At 45.2% G+C, this 16,342-nt stretch overlaps 1 protein-coding gene across 1 annotated transcript; it reads right to left on the reverse strand.

Annotated features, from left to right (window-relative positions):
• Positions 1–7,972: 7,972 nt before the first annotated feature.
• Positions 7,973–13,765, reverse strand: mesd (mesoderm development LRP chaperone). Its single transcript, XM_064989036.1, has 3 exons — positions 13,579–13,765; positions 12,717–12,949; positions 7,973–8,800 (listed from the first exon to the last, which is right to left on the reverse strand). Exons 1-3 carry the CDS (start codon positions 13,735–13,737, stop codon positions 8,536–8,538), a joined length of 657 nt encoding a protein of 218 aa, XP_064845108.1. The 5' UTR covers positions 13,738–13,765; the 3' UTR covers positions 7,973–8,535.
• Positions 13,766–16,342: the final 2,577 nt, after the last annotated feature.

Genomic DNA, 16,342 nt, shown 5'->3' on the forward strand with positions numbered 1-16,342 from the left:
AGATAGTCATGTAGAGTCCACCACGTTATGGGGCTATGAGTCTGTAGGGACAGGCAGATAGTCATGTAGAGTCCACCACATTATGGGGCTATGAGTCTGTAGGGACAGGCAGATAGTCATGTGAGTCCACCACATTATGGGGCTATGAGTCTGTAGGGACAGGCAGAATCATGTTGAGTTATGGGGCTATGAGTCTGTAGGGACAGGCAGATAGTCAGAGTAGTTATGGGGCTATGAGTCTGTAGGGACAGGCAGATAGTCATGTAGAGTCCACCACGTTATGGGGCTATGAGTCTGTAGGGATCAGAGTCCACCACGTTATGGGGCAGATAGGGTCATGTTGAGTCCACCACGTTATGGGGCTATGAGTCTGTAGGGATCAGAGCATGAGTCTGTAGGGTCATGTAGAGTCCACCACGTTATGGGGCTATGAGTCTGTAGGGACAGGCAGAATCATGTTGAGTCCACCATTGTGGGGCTATGAGTCTGTAGGGAAAGGTAGATAGTCATGTAGAGTCCACCACATTATGGGGCTATGAGTCTGTAGGGACAGGCAGAATCATGTTGAGTCCACCACATTGTGGGGCTAGAGTCTGTAGGGACAGGCAGAATCATGTTGAGTCCACCACGTTGAGTCTGGGGCTCATGTTGAGTCCACCACATTGTGGGGCTATGAGTCTGTAGGGACAGGCAGAATCAGATGAGTCCACCACATTGTGGGGCTATGAGTCTGTAGGGACAGGCAGAATCATGTTGAGTCCACCACATTATGGGGCTATGAGTCTGTAGGGACAGGCAGAATCATGTTGAGTCCACCACATTGTGGGGCTATGAGTCTGTAGGGACAGGCATCATGTAGAGTCCACCACATTGTGGGGCTATGAGTCTGTAGGGACAGGCAGAATCATGTTGAGTCCACCACATTATGGGGCTGAGTCTGTAGGGACAGGCAAAATCATGTTGAGTCATGAGTCTGTAGGGACAGGCAGAATCATGTTGAGTCCACCACATTGTGGGGCTATGATAGGGACAGGAGAATCATGTTGTGTGGGGGAGTCTGTAGGGAAAGGTAGATAGTCATGTAGAGTCCACCACATTATGGGGCTATGAGTCTGTAGGGACAGGCAGAATCATGTTGAGTCCACCACATTGTGGGGCTATGAGTCTGTAGGGACAGGCAGAATCATGTTGAGTCCACCACATTGTGGGGCTATGAGTCTGTAGGGACCAGAAGTCATGTGAGTCCACCACATTGTGGGGCTATGAGTCTGTAGGGACAGGCAGAATCATGTTGAGTCCACCACATTGTGGGGCTATGAGTCTGTAGGGACAGGCAGAATCATGTTGAGTCCACCACATTGTGGGGCTATGAGTCTGTAGGGACAGGCAGAATCATGTTGAGTCCACCACATTGTGGGGCTATGAGTCTGTAGGGACAGGCAGAATCATGTTGAGTCAACCACATTGTGATGAGTCTGTAGGGACAGGCAGAATCATGTTGAGTCCACCACATTGTGGGGCTATGAGTCTGTAGGGACAGGCAGAATCATGTTGAGTCCACCACATTGTGGGGCTATGAGTCTGTAGGGACAGGCAGAATCATGTTGAGTCCACCACATGGGGCTATGAGTCTGTAGGGACAGGCAGATAGTCATGTAGAGTCCACAGGCAGAATCATGTTACCACATTGTGGGGCTATGAGTCTGTAGGGACAGGCAGATATGGGGCTATGAGTCAGGCAGAATCATGTTGAGTCCACCACATTATGGGGCTATGAGTCTGTAGGGACAGGCAGAATCATGTTGAGTCCACCACATTATGGGGCTATGAGTCTGTAGGGACAGGCAGAATCATGTTGAGTCCACCACATTATGGGGCTATGAGTCTGTAGGGACAGGCAGAATCATGTTGAGTCCACCACATTATGGGGCTATGAGTCTGTAGGGACAGGCAGAATCATGTTGAGTCATTATAGGGCTATGAGTCACCAGAATCATGTTGAGTTATGGGGCTATGAGTCTGTAGGGACAGGCAGAAGTCATGTTGAGTCCACCACATTATGGGGCTATGAGTCTGTAGAATCATGTCCACCACATTATAGGGCTATGAGTCTGTAGGGACAGGCAGAATCACAGAGTCCACCACATTATGGGGCTATGAGTCAGGGACATAATCATGTTGAGTCCACCACATTATGGGGCTATGAGTCTGTAGGGACAGGCAGAATCATGTTGAGTCCACCACATTATGGGGCTATGAGTCTGTAGGGACAGGCAGATCATGTTGAGTCCACCACATTGTGGGGCTATGAGTCTGTAGGGACAGGCAGAATCATGTTGAGTCCACCACATTGTGGGGCTATGAGTCTGTAGGGACAGGCAGAATCATGTTGAGTCCACCACATTGTGGGGCTATGAGTCTGTAGGGACAGGCAGAATCATGTTGAGTCCACCACATTGTGGGGCTATGAGTCTGTAGGGACAGGCAGAATCATGTTGAGGACAGGAGTCTGTAGGGACAGGCAGAATCATGTAGAGTCCACCACATTGTGGGGCTATGAGTCTGTAGGGACAGGCAGGCAGATTGTCATGTAGGGAGCAGAATCATGTGAGTCCACCACATTATGGGGCTATGAGTCTGTAGGGACAGGCAGAATCATGTTGAGTCCACCACATGGGGCTATGAGTCTGTAGGGACAGGCAGAATCATGTTGAGTCCACCACATTATGGGGCTATGAGTCTGTAGGGACAGGCAGAATCATGTTAGTCCACCATGCTATGAGTCTGTAGGGACAGGCAGAATCATGTTGAGTCCACCATGGGGCTATGAGTCTGTAGGGACAGGCAGAATCATGTTGAGTCATGAGTCTGTAGGGACAGGCAGAATCAGTCCACCACATTATGGGGCTATGAGTCTGTAGGGACAGGCAGATAGTCATGAGTATGGGGAGTCCACCATGTTGAGTCCACCACATTATGGGGCTATGAGTCTGTAGGGACAGGCAGAATCATGTTGAGTCCACCACATTGTGGGGCTATGAGTCTGTAGGGACAGGCAGAATCATGTTGAGTCCACCACATTATGGGGCTATGAGTCTGTAGGGACAGGCAGAATCATGTTGAGTCCACCACATGGGGCTATGAGTCTGTAGGGACAGGCAGAATCATGTTGAGTATGGGGCTATGAGTCTGTAGGGACAGGCAGAATCATGTTGAGGAGTCACATTTGGGGCTATGAGTCTGTAGGGACAGGCAGAATCATGTTGAGTCCACCACATGTATGAGTCTGTCAGGCAGAATCATGTTGAGTCCACGTTATGGGGCTATGAGTCTGTAGGGACAGGCAGATCATGTGAGTCCACCACATTGTGGGGCTATGAGTCTGTAGGGACAGGCAGAATCATGTTGAGTCCACCACATTGTGGGGCTATGAGTTCATGGGGTCCACCACATTGTATGAGTCTGTAGGGAGGCAGAATCATGTTGGCATTGTGGGGCTATGAGTCTGTAGGGACAGGCAATCATGTTGAGTCCACCACATTATGGGGCTATGAGTCTGTAGGGACAGGCAGAATCATGTTGAGTCCACCACATTGTGGGGCTATGAGTCTGTAGGGACAGGCAGAATCATGTTGAGTCCACCACATTGTGGGGCTATGAGTCTGTAGGGACAGGCAGAATCATGTTGAGTCCACCACATTATGGGGCTATGAGTCTGTAGGGACAGGCAGAATCATGTTGAGTCCACCACATTGTGGGGCTATGAGTCTGTAGGGACAGGTAGAATCATGTTGAGTCCACCACATTATGGGGCTATGAGTCTGTAGGGACAGGCAGAATCATGTTGAGTCCACCAGTGGGGCTATGAGTCTGTAGGGACAGGCAGAATCATGTTGAGTCCACCACATTATGGGGCTATGAGTCTGTAGGGACAGGCAGAATCATGTTGAGTCCACCACATTATGGGGCTATGAGTCTGTAGGGACAGGCAGAATCATGTTGAGTCCACCACATTATGGGGCTATGAGTCTGTAGGGACAGGCAGAATCATGTTGAGTCTCAAATCTGGCAGAATCATAAGTCCACCAGGCATTATGAGGGGGGCTATGAGTCTGTAGGGACAGGCAGAATCATGTTGAGTCCACCACATTATGGGGCTATGAGTCTGTAGGGACAGGCAGATGAGTCCACCACATTATGGGGCATGTCTGTAGGGACAGTCCACCACATTATGGGGCTATGAGTCTGTAGGGACAGGCAGAATGAGTCTGTAGGGACAGGCAGAATCATGTTGAGTCCACCACATTATGGGGCTATGAGTCTGTAGGGACACAGAATCATGTTGAGTCCACCACATTATGGGGCTATGAGTCTGTAGGGACAGGCAGAATCATGTTGAGTCCACCACATTATGGGGCTATGAGTCTGTAGGGACAGGCAGAATCATGTTGAGTCCACCACATTGTGGGGCTATGAGTCTGTAGGGACAGGCAGAATCATGTTGAGTCCACCACATTGTGGGGCTATGAGTCTGTAGGGACAGGCAGAATCATGTTGAGTCCACCACATTATGGGGCTATGAGTCTGTAGGGACAGGCAGAGTCCACCACATTGTGGGGCTATGAGTCTGTAGGGACAGGCAGAATCATGTTGAGTCCACCACATTATGGGGCTATGAGTCTGTAGGGACAGGCAGAATCATGTTGAGTCCACCACATTATGGGGCTATGAGTCTGTAGGGACAGGCAGAATCATGAGTCCAGTCATGAGTCTGTAGGGACAGGCAGAATCATGTTGAGTCCACCACATTATGGGGCTATGAGTCTGGGGACAGGCAGAATCATGAGTCCTGGGGCTATGAGTCTGGACAGGCAGAATCATGTTGAGTCCACCACATTATGGGGCTATGAGTCTGTAGGGACAGGCAGAATCATGTTGAGTCCACCACATTATGGGGCTATGAGTCTGTAGGGACAGGCAGAATCATGTTGAGTCCACCACATTATGGGGCTATGAGTCTGTAGGGACAGGCAGAATCATGTTGAGTCCACCACATTATGGGGCTATGAGTCTGTAGGGACAGGCAGAATCATGTTGAGTCCACCACATTATGGGGCTATGAGTCTGTAGGGACAGGCAGAATCATGTTGTCCACCACATTATGGGGCTATGAGTAGGGACAGGCAGAATCATGTTGAGTCCACCACATTATGGGGCTATGAGTCTGGGGCACCACATTATGAGTCTGTATGAGTCTGTAGGGACAGGCAGAATCATGTTGAGTCCACCACATTATGGGGCTATGAGTCTGTAGGGACAGGCAGAATCATGTTGAGTCCACCACATTATGGGGCTATGAGTCTGTAGGGACAGGCAGAATCATGTTGAGTCCACCACATTATGGGGCTATGAGTCTGTAGGGACAGGCAGATAGTCATGTTGAGTCCACCACATTATGGGGCTATGAGTCTGTAGGGACAGGCAGAATCATGTTGAGTCCACCACGTTATGGGGCTATGAGTCTGTAGGGACAGGGACATGGGGCATGAGTCTGTAGGGACAGGCAGTCATGTTGAGTCCACCACGTTATGGGGCTATGAGTCTGTAGGGACAGGCATCATGTTGAGTCCACCACATTATGGGGCTATGAGTCTGTAGGGACAGGCAGAATCATGTTGAGTCCACCACATGGGGCTATGAGTCTGTAGGGACAGGCAGTCATGTTGAGTCCACCACATTATGGGGCTATGAGTCTGTAGGGACAGGCAGAATCATGTTGAGTCCACCACATTATGGGGCTATGAGTCTGTAGGGACAGGCAGAATCATGTTGAGTCCACCACATTATGGGGCTATGAGTCTGTAGGGACAGGCAGAATCATGTTGAGTCCACCACATTATGGGGCTATGAGTCTGTAGGGACAGGCAGATAGTCATGTAGAGTCCACCACGTTATGGGGCTATGAGTCTGTAGGGACAGGCAGATAGTCATGTAGAGTCCACCACGTTATGGGGCTATGAGTCTGTAGGGACAGGCAGAATCATGTTGAGTCCACCACATTATGGGGCTATGAGTCTGTAGGGACAGGCAGAATCATGTTGAGTCCACCACATTATGGGGCTATGAGTCTGTAGGGACAGGCAGAATCATGTTGAGTCCACCACATTATGGGGCTATGAGTCTGTAGGGACAGGCAGAATCATGTTGAGTCCACCACGTTATGGGGCTATGAGTCTGTAGGGACAGGCAGAATCATGTTGAGTCCACCACATTATGGGGCTATGAGTCTGTAGGGACAGGCAGAATCATGTTGAGTCCACCACATTATGGGGCTATGAGTCTGTAGGGACAGGCAGAATCATGTTGAGTCCACCACATTATGGGGCTATGAGTCTGTAGGGACAGGCAGAATCATGTTGAGTCCACCACGTTATGGGGCTATGAGTCTGTAGGGACAGGCAGAATCATGTTGAGTCCACCACATTATGGGGCTATGAGTCTGTAGGGACAGGCAGAATCATGTTGAGTCCACCACATTATGGGGCTATGAGTCTGTAGGGACAGGCAGAATCATGGAGTCCACCACATTATGGGGCTATGAGTCTGTAGGGACAGGCAGAATCATGTTGAGTCCACCACGTTATGGGGCTATGAGTCTGTAGGGACAGGCAGAATCATGTTGAGTCCACCACATTATAGGGCTATGAGTCTGTAGGGACAGGCAGAATCATGTTGAGTCCACCACGTTATGGGGCTATGAGTCTGTAGGGACAGGCAGAATCATGTTGAGTCCACCACGTTATGGGGCTATGAGTCTGTAGGGACAGGCAGAATCATGTTGAGTCCACCACGTTATAGGGCTATGAGTCTGTAGGGACAGGCAGAATCATGTTGAGTCCACCACATTATGGGGCTATGAGTCTGTAGGGACAGGCAGAATCATGTTGAGTCCACCACGTTATGGGGCTATGAGTCTGTAGGGACAGGCAGAATCATGTTGAGTCCACCACGTTATGGGGCTATGAGTCTGTAGGGACAGGCAGAATCATGTTGAGTCCACCACATTATGGGGCTATGAGTCTGTAGGGACAGGCAGAATCATGTTGAGTCCACCACATTATGGGGCTATGAGTCTGTAGGGACAGGCAGAATCATGTTGAGTCCACCACGTTATGGGGCTATGAGTCTGTAGGGACAGGCAGAATCATGTTGAGTCCACCACATTATGGGGCTATGAGTCTGTAGGGACAGGCAGAATCATGTTGAGTCCACCACATTATGGGGCTATGAGTCTGTAGGGACAGGCAGAATCATGTTGAGTCCACCACATTATGGGGCTATGAGTCTGTAGGGACAGGCAGAATCATGTTGAGTCCACCACATTATGGGGCTATGAGTCTGTAGGGACAGGCAGAATCATGTAGAGTCCACCACGTTATGGGGCTATGAGTCTGTAGGGACAGGCAGAATCATGTTGAGTCCACCACGTTATGGGGCTATGAGTCTGTAGGGACAGGCAGAATCATGTTGAGTCCACCACATTATTATGAGTCATTATGCTATGAGTCTGTAGGGACAGGCAGAATCATGTTGAGTCCACCACATTATAGGGCTATGAGTCTGTAGGGACAAGATCAACATTTGGGGCTTGTAGGGACAGGCAGAATCATTTGTCCACCAAGGGATGTGGTAAAGAGGACGAGCAGAGGGAATGTATGGGGCTCACACAGTCAATAGGGACCCCCAAAAAGCAACCCATTAACTTAACAGGACTGACAAAGAAAATCATTTTATTCTGTCATTTATTGAAAATCCATTCAAGACCAAATTATGTCATGTGTATGAATACAAGAAAAAAAGAAATCAAAACAGAATCATCTATGTGTGCGTCCCAAATAGAACTCATTACCTGTGTAGTACAGTACTAAATCAGTGGTTTTGGCACAGGTAGGAAAATCAGTTTGTGCTCAAATCATTTCTTGTATTACTTATGTTTTATTGGAATAATGAAATACAATGCCTCTAACAAATGTACTGGAAAACAATGACAAAAAGTAATATTGAAGCACTGGTTGGATTCATAAATTGTTTCAAAATAAAAAATGTCACATTGTAAAAGAGACAAGTCATCGACAAGCCATACAAACATTTTGACCTTCAGACTCAGTGACAGGTGCGTAAAATAAACCATAAACCTCAAAGCTACACTATAACATCTGCTCTGAGGTCAGTCATCGACCCTGACTTTAATAGGTTTGAAAGAGTACACAGTGCCACAAACTGTCTTGTGCCGAGTCACCGTTGAACCTCTCTCCAAGTCCCTTCCCCTAGCCTCTACCACCTCAGTGTCTGCAGATCTGTAGCAGCTCCATAAAGCCTGATTGAAAGGCTAGGTAGTAGTCAGACGCATCTTTCTTCTACCCATTGGCCTCAGATCTGCAAATACTAAAGTAAAAGAAGCTAGGTGGTGTTGCTGGTCTGGACGGGCCTTGTGATTGTTCTGCCAATCCCATCTCTCTCTCCATCATCAGCCAATCACAGTTCAACCTTGTCTTTATTCGCTCTGTTGCCGTCCAGGTCGGGTTTCTTGCCCTCCGACTTCTTCTTGCCCTTCTTTTTGGTGTTCACTTCGTTCTGCTGCTTGGCGCTGTCATCTTTCTTGGCGGCCTTCCCGGGGAACACCTGGCCTTCCACGGTAACCTCGGCGCAGCGCTCCTGGGCCACCAGGAAGTCCTTGACCTCCCACGCGAAGCTGCCATCTCGCAGCATGAAGATGACCCGGTTGGAGCCCACCACAAACCTACAGTACAAGGGGAGAGGAGGGACAACATGGGACATTAGCCAAAGTCTAAAGTCTGGGAATAAAGAAACCTGCAAAAACGACATTTATTTTTTACAATAATGAACTAATCTACTGTCAACATTTTGTTTGGTTACGTAGAGTATTAGTGTACTTTGTTTAGGGTTGCAAAGGGTTGGAAACTTTACGGGGAATATCCATGGGAAGTTAACATGGGAAGTTTGCTTAAAGTCATCAAAAATGTTAGCTTATAACAGTGAACCTTTTTTGTGGGATACACAAGGCAAGTCTAGGTTTTGTGGCATATTTTGGTTAAAATATCCCCAATTCAATGGAATTGCACAGTGCATTCTCCCATCACATGTACAGCTGATTCTCAAGATCTTGCAAACTAATGACATGCTATTGAGCCCACACTACTAGACTGTCTGACCCAAGGACTACAGTTGAAATCGGATGTTTACATACACCTTAGTTTAAATGTATTTGGCTCAGTTTCACAATTCCTGACATTTAATCCAAGTAATAATTCCCTGTCTTAAGTCAGTTAGGATCACCACTTTATTTTAAGAATGTGAAATGTCTGAATAATAGTAGAGAATGATTTAGTTCAGCTTTAATTTCTTTCATCACATTCCCAGTGGGTCAGAAGTTTACATACACTCAATTAGTATTTCGTAGCATTGCCTTTAAATTGTTTAACTTGGGTCAAACATTTTCGGTAGCCTTCCACAATAAGTTGGGTGAATTTTGGCCCATTCCTCCTGGCAGAGCTGGTGTAACTGAGTCAGGTTTGTAGGCCTCCTTGCTCGCACACGCTTTTTCAGTTCTGCCCACAAATTTTCTATAGGATTGAGGTCAGGGCTTTGTGATGGCCACTCTAATACCTTGACTTTGATGTCCTTCAGCCATTTTGTAACAACTTTGGAAGTATGCTTGGGGTCATTGTCCATTTGGAAGACCCATTTGCGACCAAGCTTTAACTTCCTGCCTGACTGATGTCTTGAGATGTTGCTTCAATATATCCACATAATATTCCGTGATGCCATCTATTTTGTGAAGTACACCAGTCCCTCCTGCAGCAAAGTACCCTCACAACATGATGCTGCCACCCCTGTGCTTCACGGTTGGGATGGTGTTCTTTGGCTTGCAAGCCTCCCCTCTTTTCCTCCAAACATAACGATGGTCATTATGGCCAAACAGTTCTATTTTTGTTTCATCAGACAAGAGGACATTTCTCCAAAAAGTACGATCTTTGTCCCCATGTGAAGTTGCAAACCGTAGTCTGGCTCCCAAGGATGAACCAGACTTGTGGAAGTCTGCAATTTTTTTCTGAGATCTTGGCTGATTTCTTTTGATTTTCCCATGATGTCAAGCAGAGAGGCACTGAGTTTGAAGGTAGGCCTTGAAATACATCCACTGGTACACCTCCAATTGAGTCAAATTATGTCAATTAGCCTATCAGAAACTTCTAAAGCCATGACATTTTATGGAATTTTCCAAGCTGTTTAAAAGGCACCGTCAACTTAGTGTATGTAAACTTCTGACTCACTGGAATTGTGATACAGTGAATTATAAATTATCTGTCTGTAAACAATTGTTGGAAGAATTACTTGTGTCATGCACAAAGCAGATTGCCAAAACTATAGTTTGTTAACAAGAAATTTGTGGAGTGGTTCAAAAATGAGTTTTAATGACTCCAACCTAAGTGTATGTAAACTTCTGACTTCAAATGTACATGTTTTCTGGTAAGTTGATTACATTGCTGGGTGGGGTGAATATATTTTATATGACATACATTAGTTTTTGTTAACTAGTAAATAGTAGCCTACAGCAAAGTGTTTAAATCATTTCTAACTTGTTAACAATTTCTGCTAGTTAATTTTTGCTACCATGTGGGTTTCAGCTTGCTTGAGCCTGCTAACAGAGGAGTGTTAATTCACCCGTTTCCATACATTTAAAAAAAAATGAAATGTATCTTACAAAAGGAGTTGTTTAATCTAACTGCTTAACTATTTATTTGTACATGGAATTGTATTTGGGTTTTTTTGACAAAAAAAATTCTAATCTTTACAGGATAATGCCACGGGCACTTTCTGATGTGTGGAGACATTTCACTGCATTTCCTGATTAAACTAATCAATTGATTAGTTTAATCAGGTGTGATGGCACAAAACTGGGACGAAACTAGCAGTCAATGATGGCTGTCTCTCCAGGAGCAGAACTAAGGCTCATCTCTTTTTAACATTAGAGCCTACCTCTCAAAATGGACTATTTGGTTGTAAACTAGCATACCTGATTTAATTAGTCGTCAATGGCTTGGTGATTAGTTGACCATTAGAATCAGGTGTGCTAACTCTAGAATATACCAAATACATGCCAGGGGCCTAGAGGTGGAAAGAAGGGCACCAGGCATATCAGTATAGCCTCTCCCACTGTGGAAGGAAGAAGAAGCTTCATGAATTACTATGAAGCACAGCCAGGTGAGAGGATTAGCCTTCCACACATGGTGATTTGATGGAACCAACCAGACTCGGAGCGACGCGCAGTGATGGCAGCGAGTGTTAAGGATGCAGCGATGAAGGAAATGGAGAGAAGGTTGGAGAAGCTACAGATGCACTAGAATGTGATCAATATGGGTGATCGTTCTGATGATATGGAGCGGGAGGATGAGGTTCAAGGACCTGAATGGTCTGTAGTGGAAAGTAATAGGAAAAAGAGACCATGCTACTGAAAGCAGTGGTAATTCCAGTGCAGAGAGCATGAAGAGGGTGAAGGTAGGGAACAAGAGTAATGATGTGTCGAAGTGGAAAGTGGTGGTGTTTGATGTGACACCCTATCCCATTAACCAATGCCGTAAAGAAAGAGAGGTGAAGTCAAACTAGTCTGATTCATTGGAAATGATAGACTGCTAACATTCTATGCAAGCCATGCTTAGCAGGGGAACATTCTGATAATGGAAACTCTCCATTGGAAGTTTCCATGGCTGAGCAACCACACACAATTCCAAGCGTTGGCTGGAGTGGTGTAAAGCTTGTTGTCATTGGAGCAGTGGACACGTGTTCTCTGGAGTGATGAATCACGCTTCACCATCTGGCATTCCGTCAGACGAATCTGGGTTTGGCGGATGCCAGGAGAACGCTACCTGACCGAATGCATAGTGCCAACTGTAAAGTTTGGTGGAGGAAGAATGGTCTGGGGCTGTTTTTCATGGGTCGGGCTAGGCCCCTTAGTTCCAGGGAACACTTAATGCTATAGCATACAATGACATTCTAGACAATTCTGTGCTTCCAACTTTGTGGCAACAGTTTGGGGAAGGCCCTTTGCTGTTTCAGCATGACAATACCCTCATGCATAAAGCGAGGTCCATATAGAAATGGTTTGTCGAAATCAGTGTGGAAGAATTTGACTGACCTGCACAGAGCCATTTTGAGAACATTTTATACAATATATATATATATATATAAATATAAATAGAGATAGGGCTGGACAATATGGCCTAAAAATTCTACTGTGTCAAAGGACACTGATAGTAAATCAAGCTGACTTCATAGCATTCATTGGAAAAGTTATCAACCCCAACTCAGATTGTGGAAAGCAGAAATGCCAGGTTGAAGATTATTGTGGATATGACAACAGAGCTAACGTGGGTAACAGATGTTAGTCAACATGATTTTTTAAATGCTAAATAATCCTAAAGATGGATTATCTCAGCATGACAGAGAAAGTTTGAAGAGCTTGGAAGGGTTTGTTAAAAGTTAGTAGGGATTTATTTGTTTATATATAAAAATGTTCTTAGTAGTACAGACTTAGGCCAACTGTGAAATAGCGCCCACTCCAGCACAGCAGGTTTGCAGGCCATTATACAACAGGAAAGGTTTGAAAAATGCTGTATTAGACTACAGTATAGGCCTACCTCTGAATGTCAAAATTGGCATTGAAGAGGCTGCTCTGCCACAGACTGGTCACCTCCTCAGTTTCCTTCTCCGTAGGCTCTCCCTCCACCGTGGCAAACACCATCAGAGTTTTTCCCTTCTTCGACATCTTCAGCAGCTCCTCAGGCTTGGAAGCATCTACCTTGGAAAAGTCGATAGGCGGGGGGGACCGTCTGTGCTCAGGGAGGTCGCCCTCCTCGATGTCATCGTCTTTCTGAAAGAAGTGGGGAGGAAGAGATATGACTGAGTTCCAGCTATTACACAATGAATGATATCATTGACTACAAGTACTTCAGTAATGCAACAGCAAAACTATTCATTCAAATAGGAACAGAATAGTAAATTGACTATCTTAATTAACTAGTTAGCTAGATAGACAAAGAAAGTTTGGTGTGGAGAGCATTGCTTGCTGTTTGGGGTTTTAGGCTGGGTTTCTGTATAGCACTGTGACATCTGTTGATACATTCGATTGATGGATGAATACCCAGCTGCAAAGAATATATCACGTGAAACAGGATGAGTTCCTGGTTAGCTAGCTAGTTCACTCATTAACCAACATAACGTTAGCTAACTTAGCAGGTCAAGGTTAGCTAGTTACGTTATATAATACAATGGACTATAGCTATGATGCTGCATGACAGCTATACCTTATCAGGAAGGAGCAATAGTTTGGGGCTAGTAGCTATCTAGCAAGCTACGAAGATCATTGTGATCAGACGGGGATTATGTTGGGCACGTTAGTTAGCTAGCTTTCTGATTAGCCATTTAGTTAGCCGAGTTGCTAGCCAGCTGTCTGAGTAACTGAAAAGCAGCTATTAACCGAATTAAAAACGTGTTGTTTACCTCCCATTCTTCCAAAAGCCGTGCCATATCAGCATCATTGTAATCCCGGATATCTTTCTTCTTCTTGGGCTTGTTATTTTGACCGTCCGTTGCTAAAATACATATCAAATACGTACAGAGCAAAAGCACAGCACATCCCCACCTGAAGTCCGCCGCCATGCTTACAGATGGTGAACGGTGATTGGCTGAGAGTCTTTCTTCGGAGGACCTGACGAAAGAAAGGGGAATTGGTTTCAATAAAATCACGTATATAAACCCTGGATTGCTACTGCTGTAAAGGGGTTGGTTGTTTAGCAACAAAACCGACGTGTGCTCAGCTATGGGGCAAAACAGACGGGGTTGGCTTAGATTGTTGAAACATGTAATCTATATTTAGTCAATGTTTATTGAAAACATAAATGCATTTGCACAATGAGCACTTTTTGTCTTAGTAGCTATGCGTGGGTAAAATCACCGGGAAAGCCAAGCCAGATAAAAAAAAGTATTACAACCTATGTTGTGATAATTGTGTTGTTTACTCTATAAATCCTGTTAGTTCATATGCCTTGCCGCTGTGATATATAAGCCTAAAGCCGAGACAAGAACAACGGTCAACGACAGAATAAATTCAACTACACCTTTGTTTCATCACACAACCGGAGAGCAACCTCTGTCCTGTGAAGTCCACAAACATATTGCATCTAACAAACTAACATGATTTACAGCATGGTCAAGCAAGTTACAGTTTCCAACATTTTCAGACTACTAAACAACTACTGATTTCGAACCACAGAGAGTTAATGCAAGTCGCAAAGAAAAAATGAGCTGCCTTCACCATTCCAGCAACATTTCAACTTCAACATTTCAACATCATCAAATCACCTCTGTAATCTAATACAGTGACAACTAAAAGATACCAAAAACAATGTAGTCTAATCAACGTAATCTGAATATGATGTGGCTATCCATGGTTCTGGTGTGTGTGTGTGTGTGTGTGTGTGTGTGTGTGTGTGTGTGTGTGTGTGTGTGTGTGTGTGTGTGTGTGTGTGTGTGTGTGTGTGTGTGTGTGTGTGTGTGTGTGTGTTCGTGCAAGTACAAAACACGTGTTGCTTCACCCTACCTGTAGAGAAACGGCAATACCATCCTCTCTTTTATGTTGATGAAACGGTCTATGACTGTCATATACACACTTTTAGTTTTTGCTTTCTCACGTAACTTGCTTGAATGGGCAATGATGAGCCAGCTAGTTAACATTAACCTACTACATCTAGCTACATATTGAACTTACATCCTCTCAGGCCAGGGGCACAATGTATGCATTTATGGTTGGATCAGAATCAGCATTATAATCATTGGCCAGTATGGAGAATTAAGTAAAACCACAAGTCCAAATCGATATCTCCATCCATTGCTAATTTAGGATAGGGACAGTTTTAGCTAGCTAGCTAGCCACCAGAGGAGAACAACACAATGAGATTCAACAATTCAAATGATTTCAGTCAAGGATGTTTTGCTCTTGATGTGTTGTGATTGGTGTGAAGCCAAATCCAAACTGTCTTCCCTTTTTTTGGTGCGCCAGGACCATTCACAGTTGAGCTCAATGCTGATTGGCTATTATTCAATACTTTTTTTATCAAGGGAGGCCAAATGCTCAGCTGGCTTCTCTTGCATTCATTTCTACGGGCAGCAACAATGTCATACTCTTTTTGACTAGACAGCCTTAGATAGATGGGCTACACATACAGAAACAGAGCTGTTTCGCTCACTCAGATGCTTTCTCTGGTGACATAAATTGTGCCTCTTGCAAATTGAAGGAGATATGCAAGAGGCACAACAGTGCCTCATGTAATCCATGCCACTGTTGTCTATCAAATACATCAGTACAGTTGTTGGTTAACTAGTGTAACGCTCAATGAGTGAATAGGTGTGGAGTCAGGCGCAGAGAGCAAAGGATGTGGGAAAAAACACGCTTTAATGACCAAAATAATCACAGGAACAAAATAGTATACCAAACCTGGTATCACTACAAAACAAAAATGTACCCTAACGTGAAATATAAGGACAGCGCGAAAACCCGATGAAAACACTAACTACTCTAACACATACAGAATGAACAAGCCCGCACAAACAGAAGCGGGCTAAACGAACTTAAATAACCCCACCCTAACAACCAAACAAGGAACAGGTGAAACCAATTAGACAAAACCAAACGAACACAGAACAAAGGATCGGTGGCAGCTAGTAGACCGGCGACAATGACCGCCGAGCGCCACCTGAACCAGAAGGGGAGCCACCGTCGGTAATATTCGTGACAGCTAGCCTGCACATTTTGGCTATATTAGCATTGGCATGAAATTAGTCAATTCTAATATGGCAACACCTCACAAGACATGATATAAAGAACAAGATCAAACTAGCTTAAACAAGTCACGTCCGATTCCCAACATGGCAGTTTCTTGTCATTGTTGGTAGCTATCTGGACATGCAGAATCACAACAAATCATGGACTTCTGCCCAATGGAAGCATGAGCATGGTTTTGGTGACGTTGTCAGATAATCCATCTATACATTGGCCATTGAAAGGCTTCGAAGCCACTGGTCGGCCATATTGGCACTCCTCAGTAAAAGCAGTCCTCCATAGGAATGAATGAAATTCCACAGTATTTCAATTAAATGTTTCAAGAACAAAATTACATGTATTTATATATATTTTTTTTTTTTTTTGGGGGGGGGGGGGGGGGGGGGGTACAGTAACATTAGTCATCTAAAAAACTTGACTTTAAGG

This window comes from Oncorhynchus masou, chromosome 2, assembly GCF_036934945.1.
Source record: "Oncorhynchus masou masou isolate Uvic2021 chromosome 2, UVic_Omas_1.1, whole genome shotgun sequence".
Classification (NCBI taxonomy): Eukaryota; Metazoa; Chordata; class Actinopteri; order Salmoniformes; family Salmonidae; genus Oncorhynchus; species Oncorhynchus masou.

Excerpts from the sequence above, each read along its gene's own strand:
- mesd (XM_064989036.1), bottom strand. The coding sequence starts at position 13,737 with ATGGCGGCGGACTTCAGGTGGGGATGTGCTGTGCTTTTGCTCTGTACG. Across the intron at positions 12,950-13,578 it reads GGCTTTTGGAAGAATGGGAG|AAAGACGATGACATCGAGGA; the intron begins GTAAACAACACG and ends CACTTCTTTCAG. Across the intron at positions 8,801-12,716 it reads GCCAATTTTGACATTCAGAG|GTTTGTGGTGGGCTCCAACC; the intron begins GTAGGCCTATAC and ends CTTGTACTGTAG.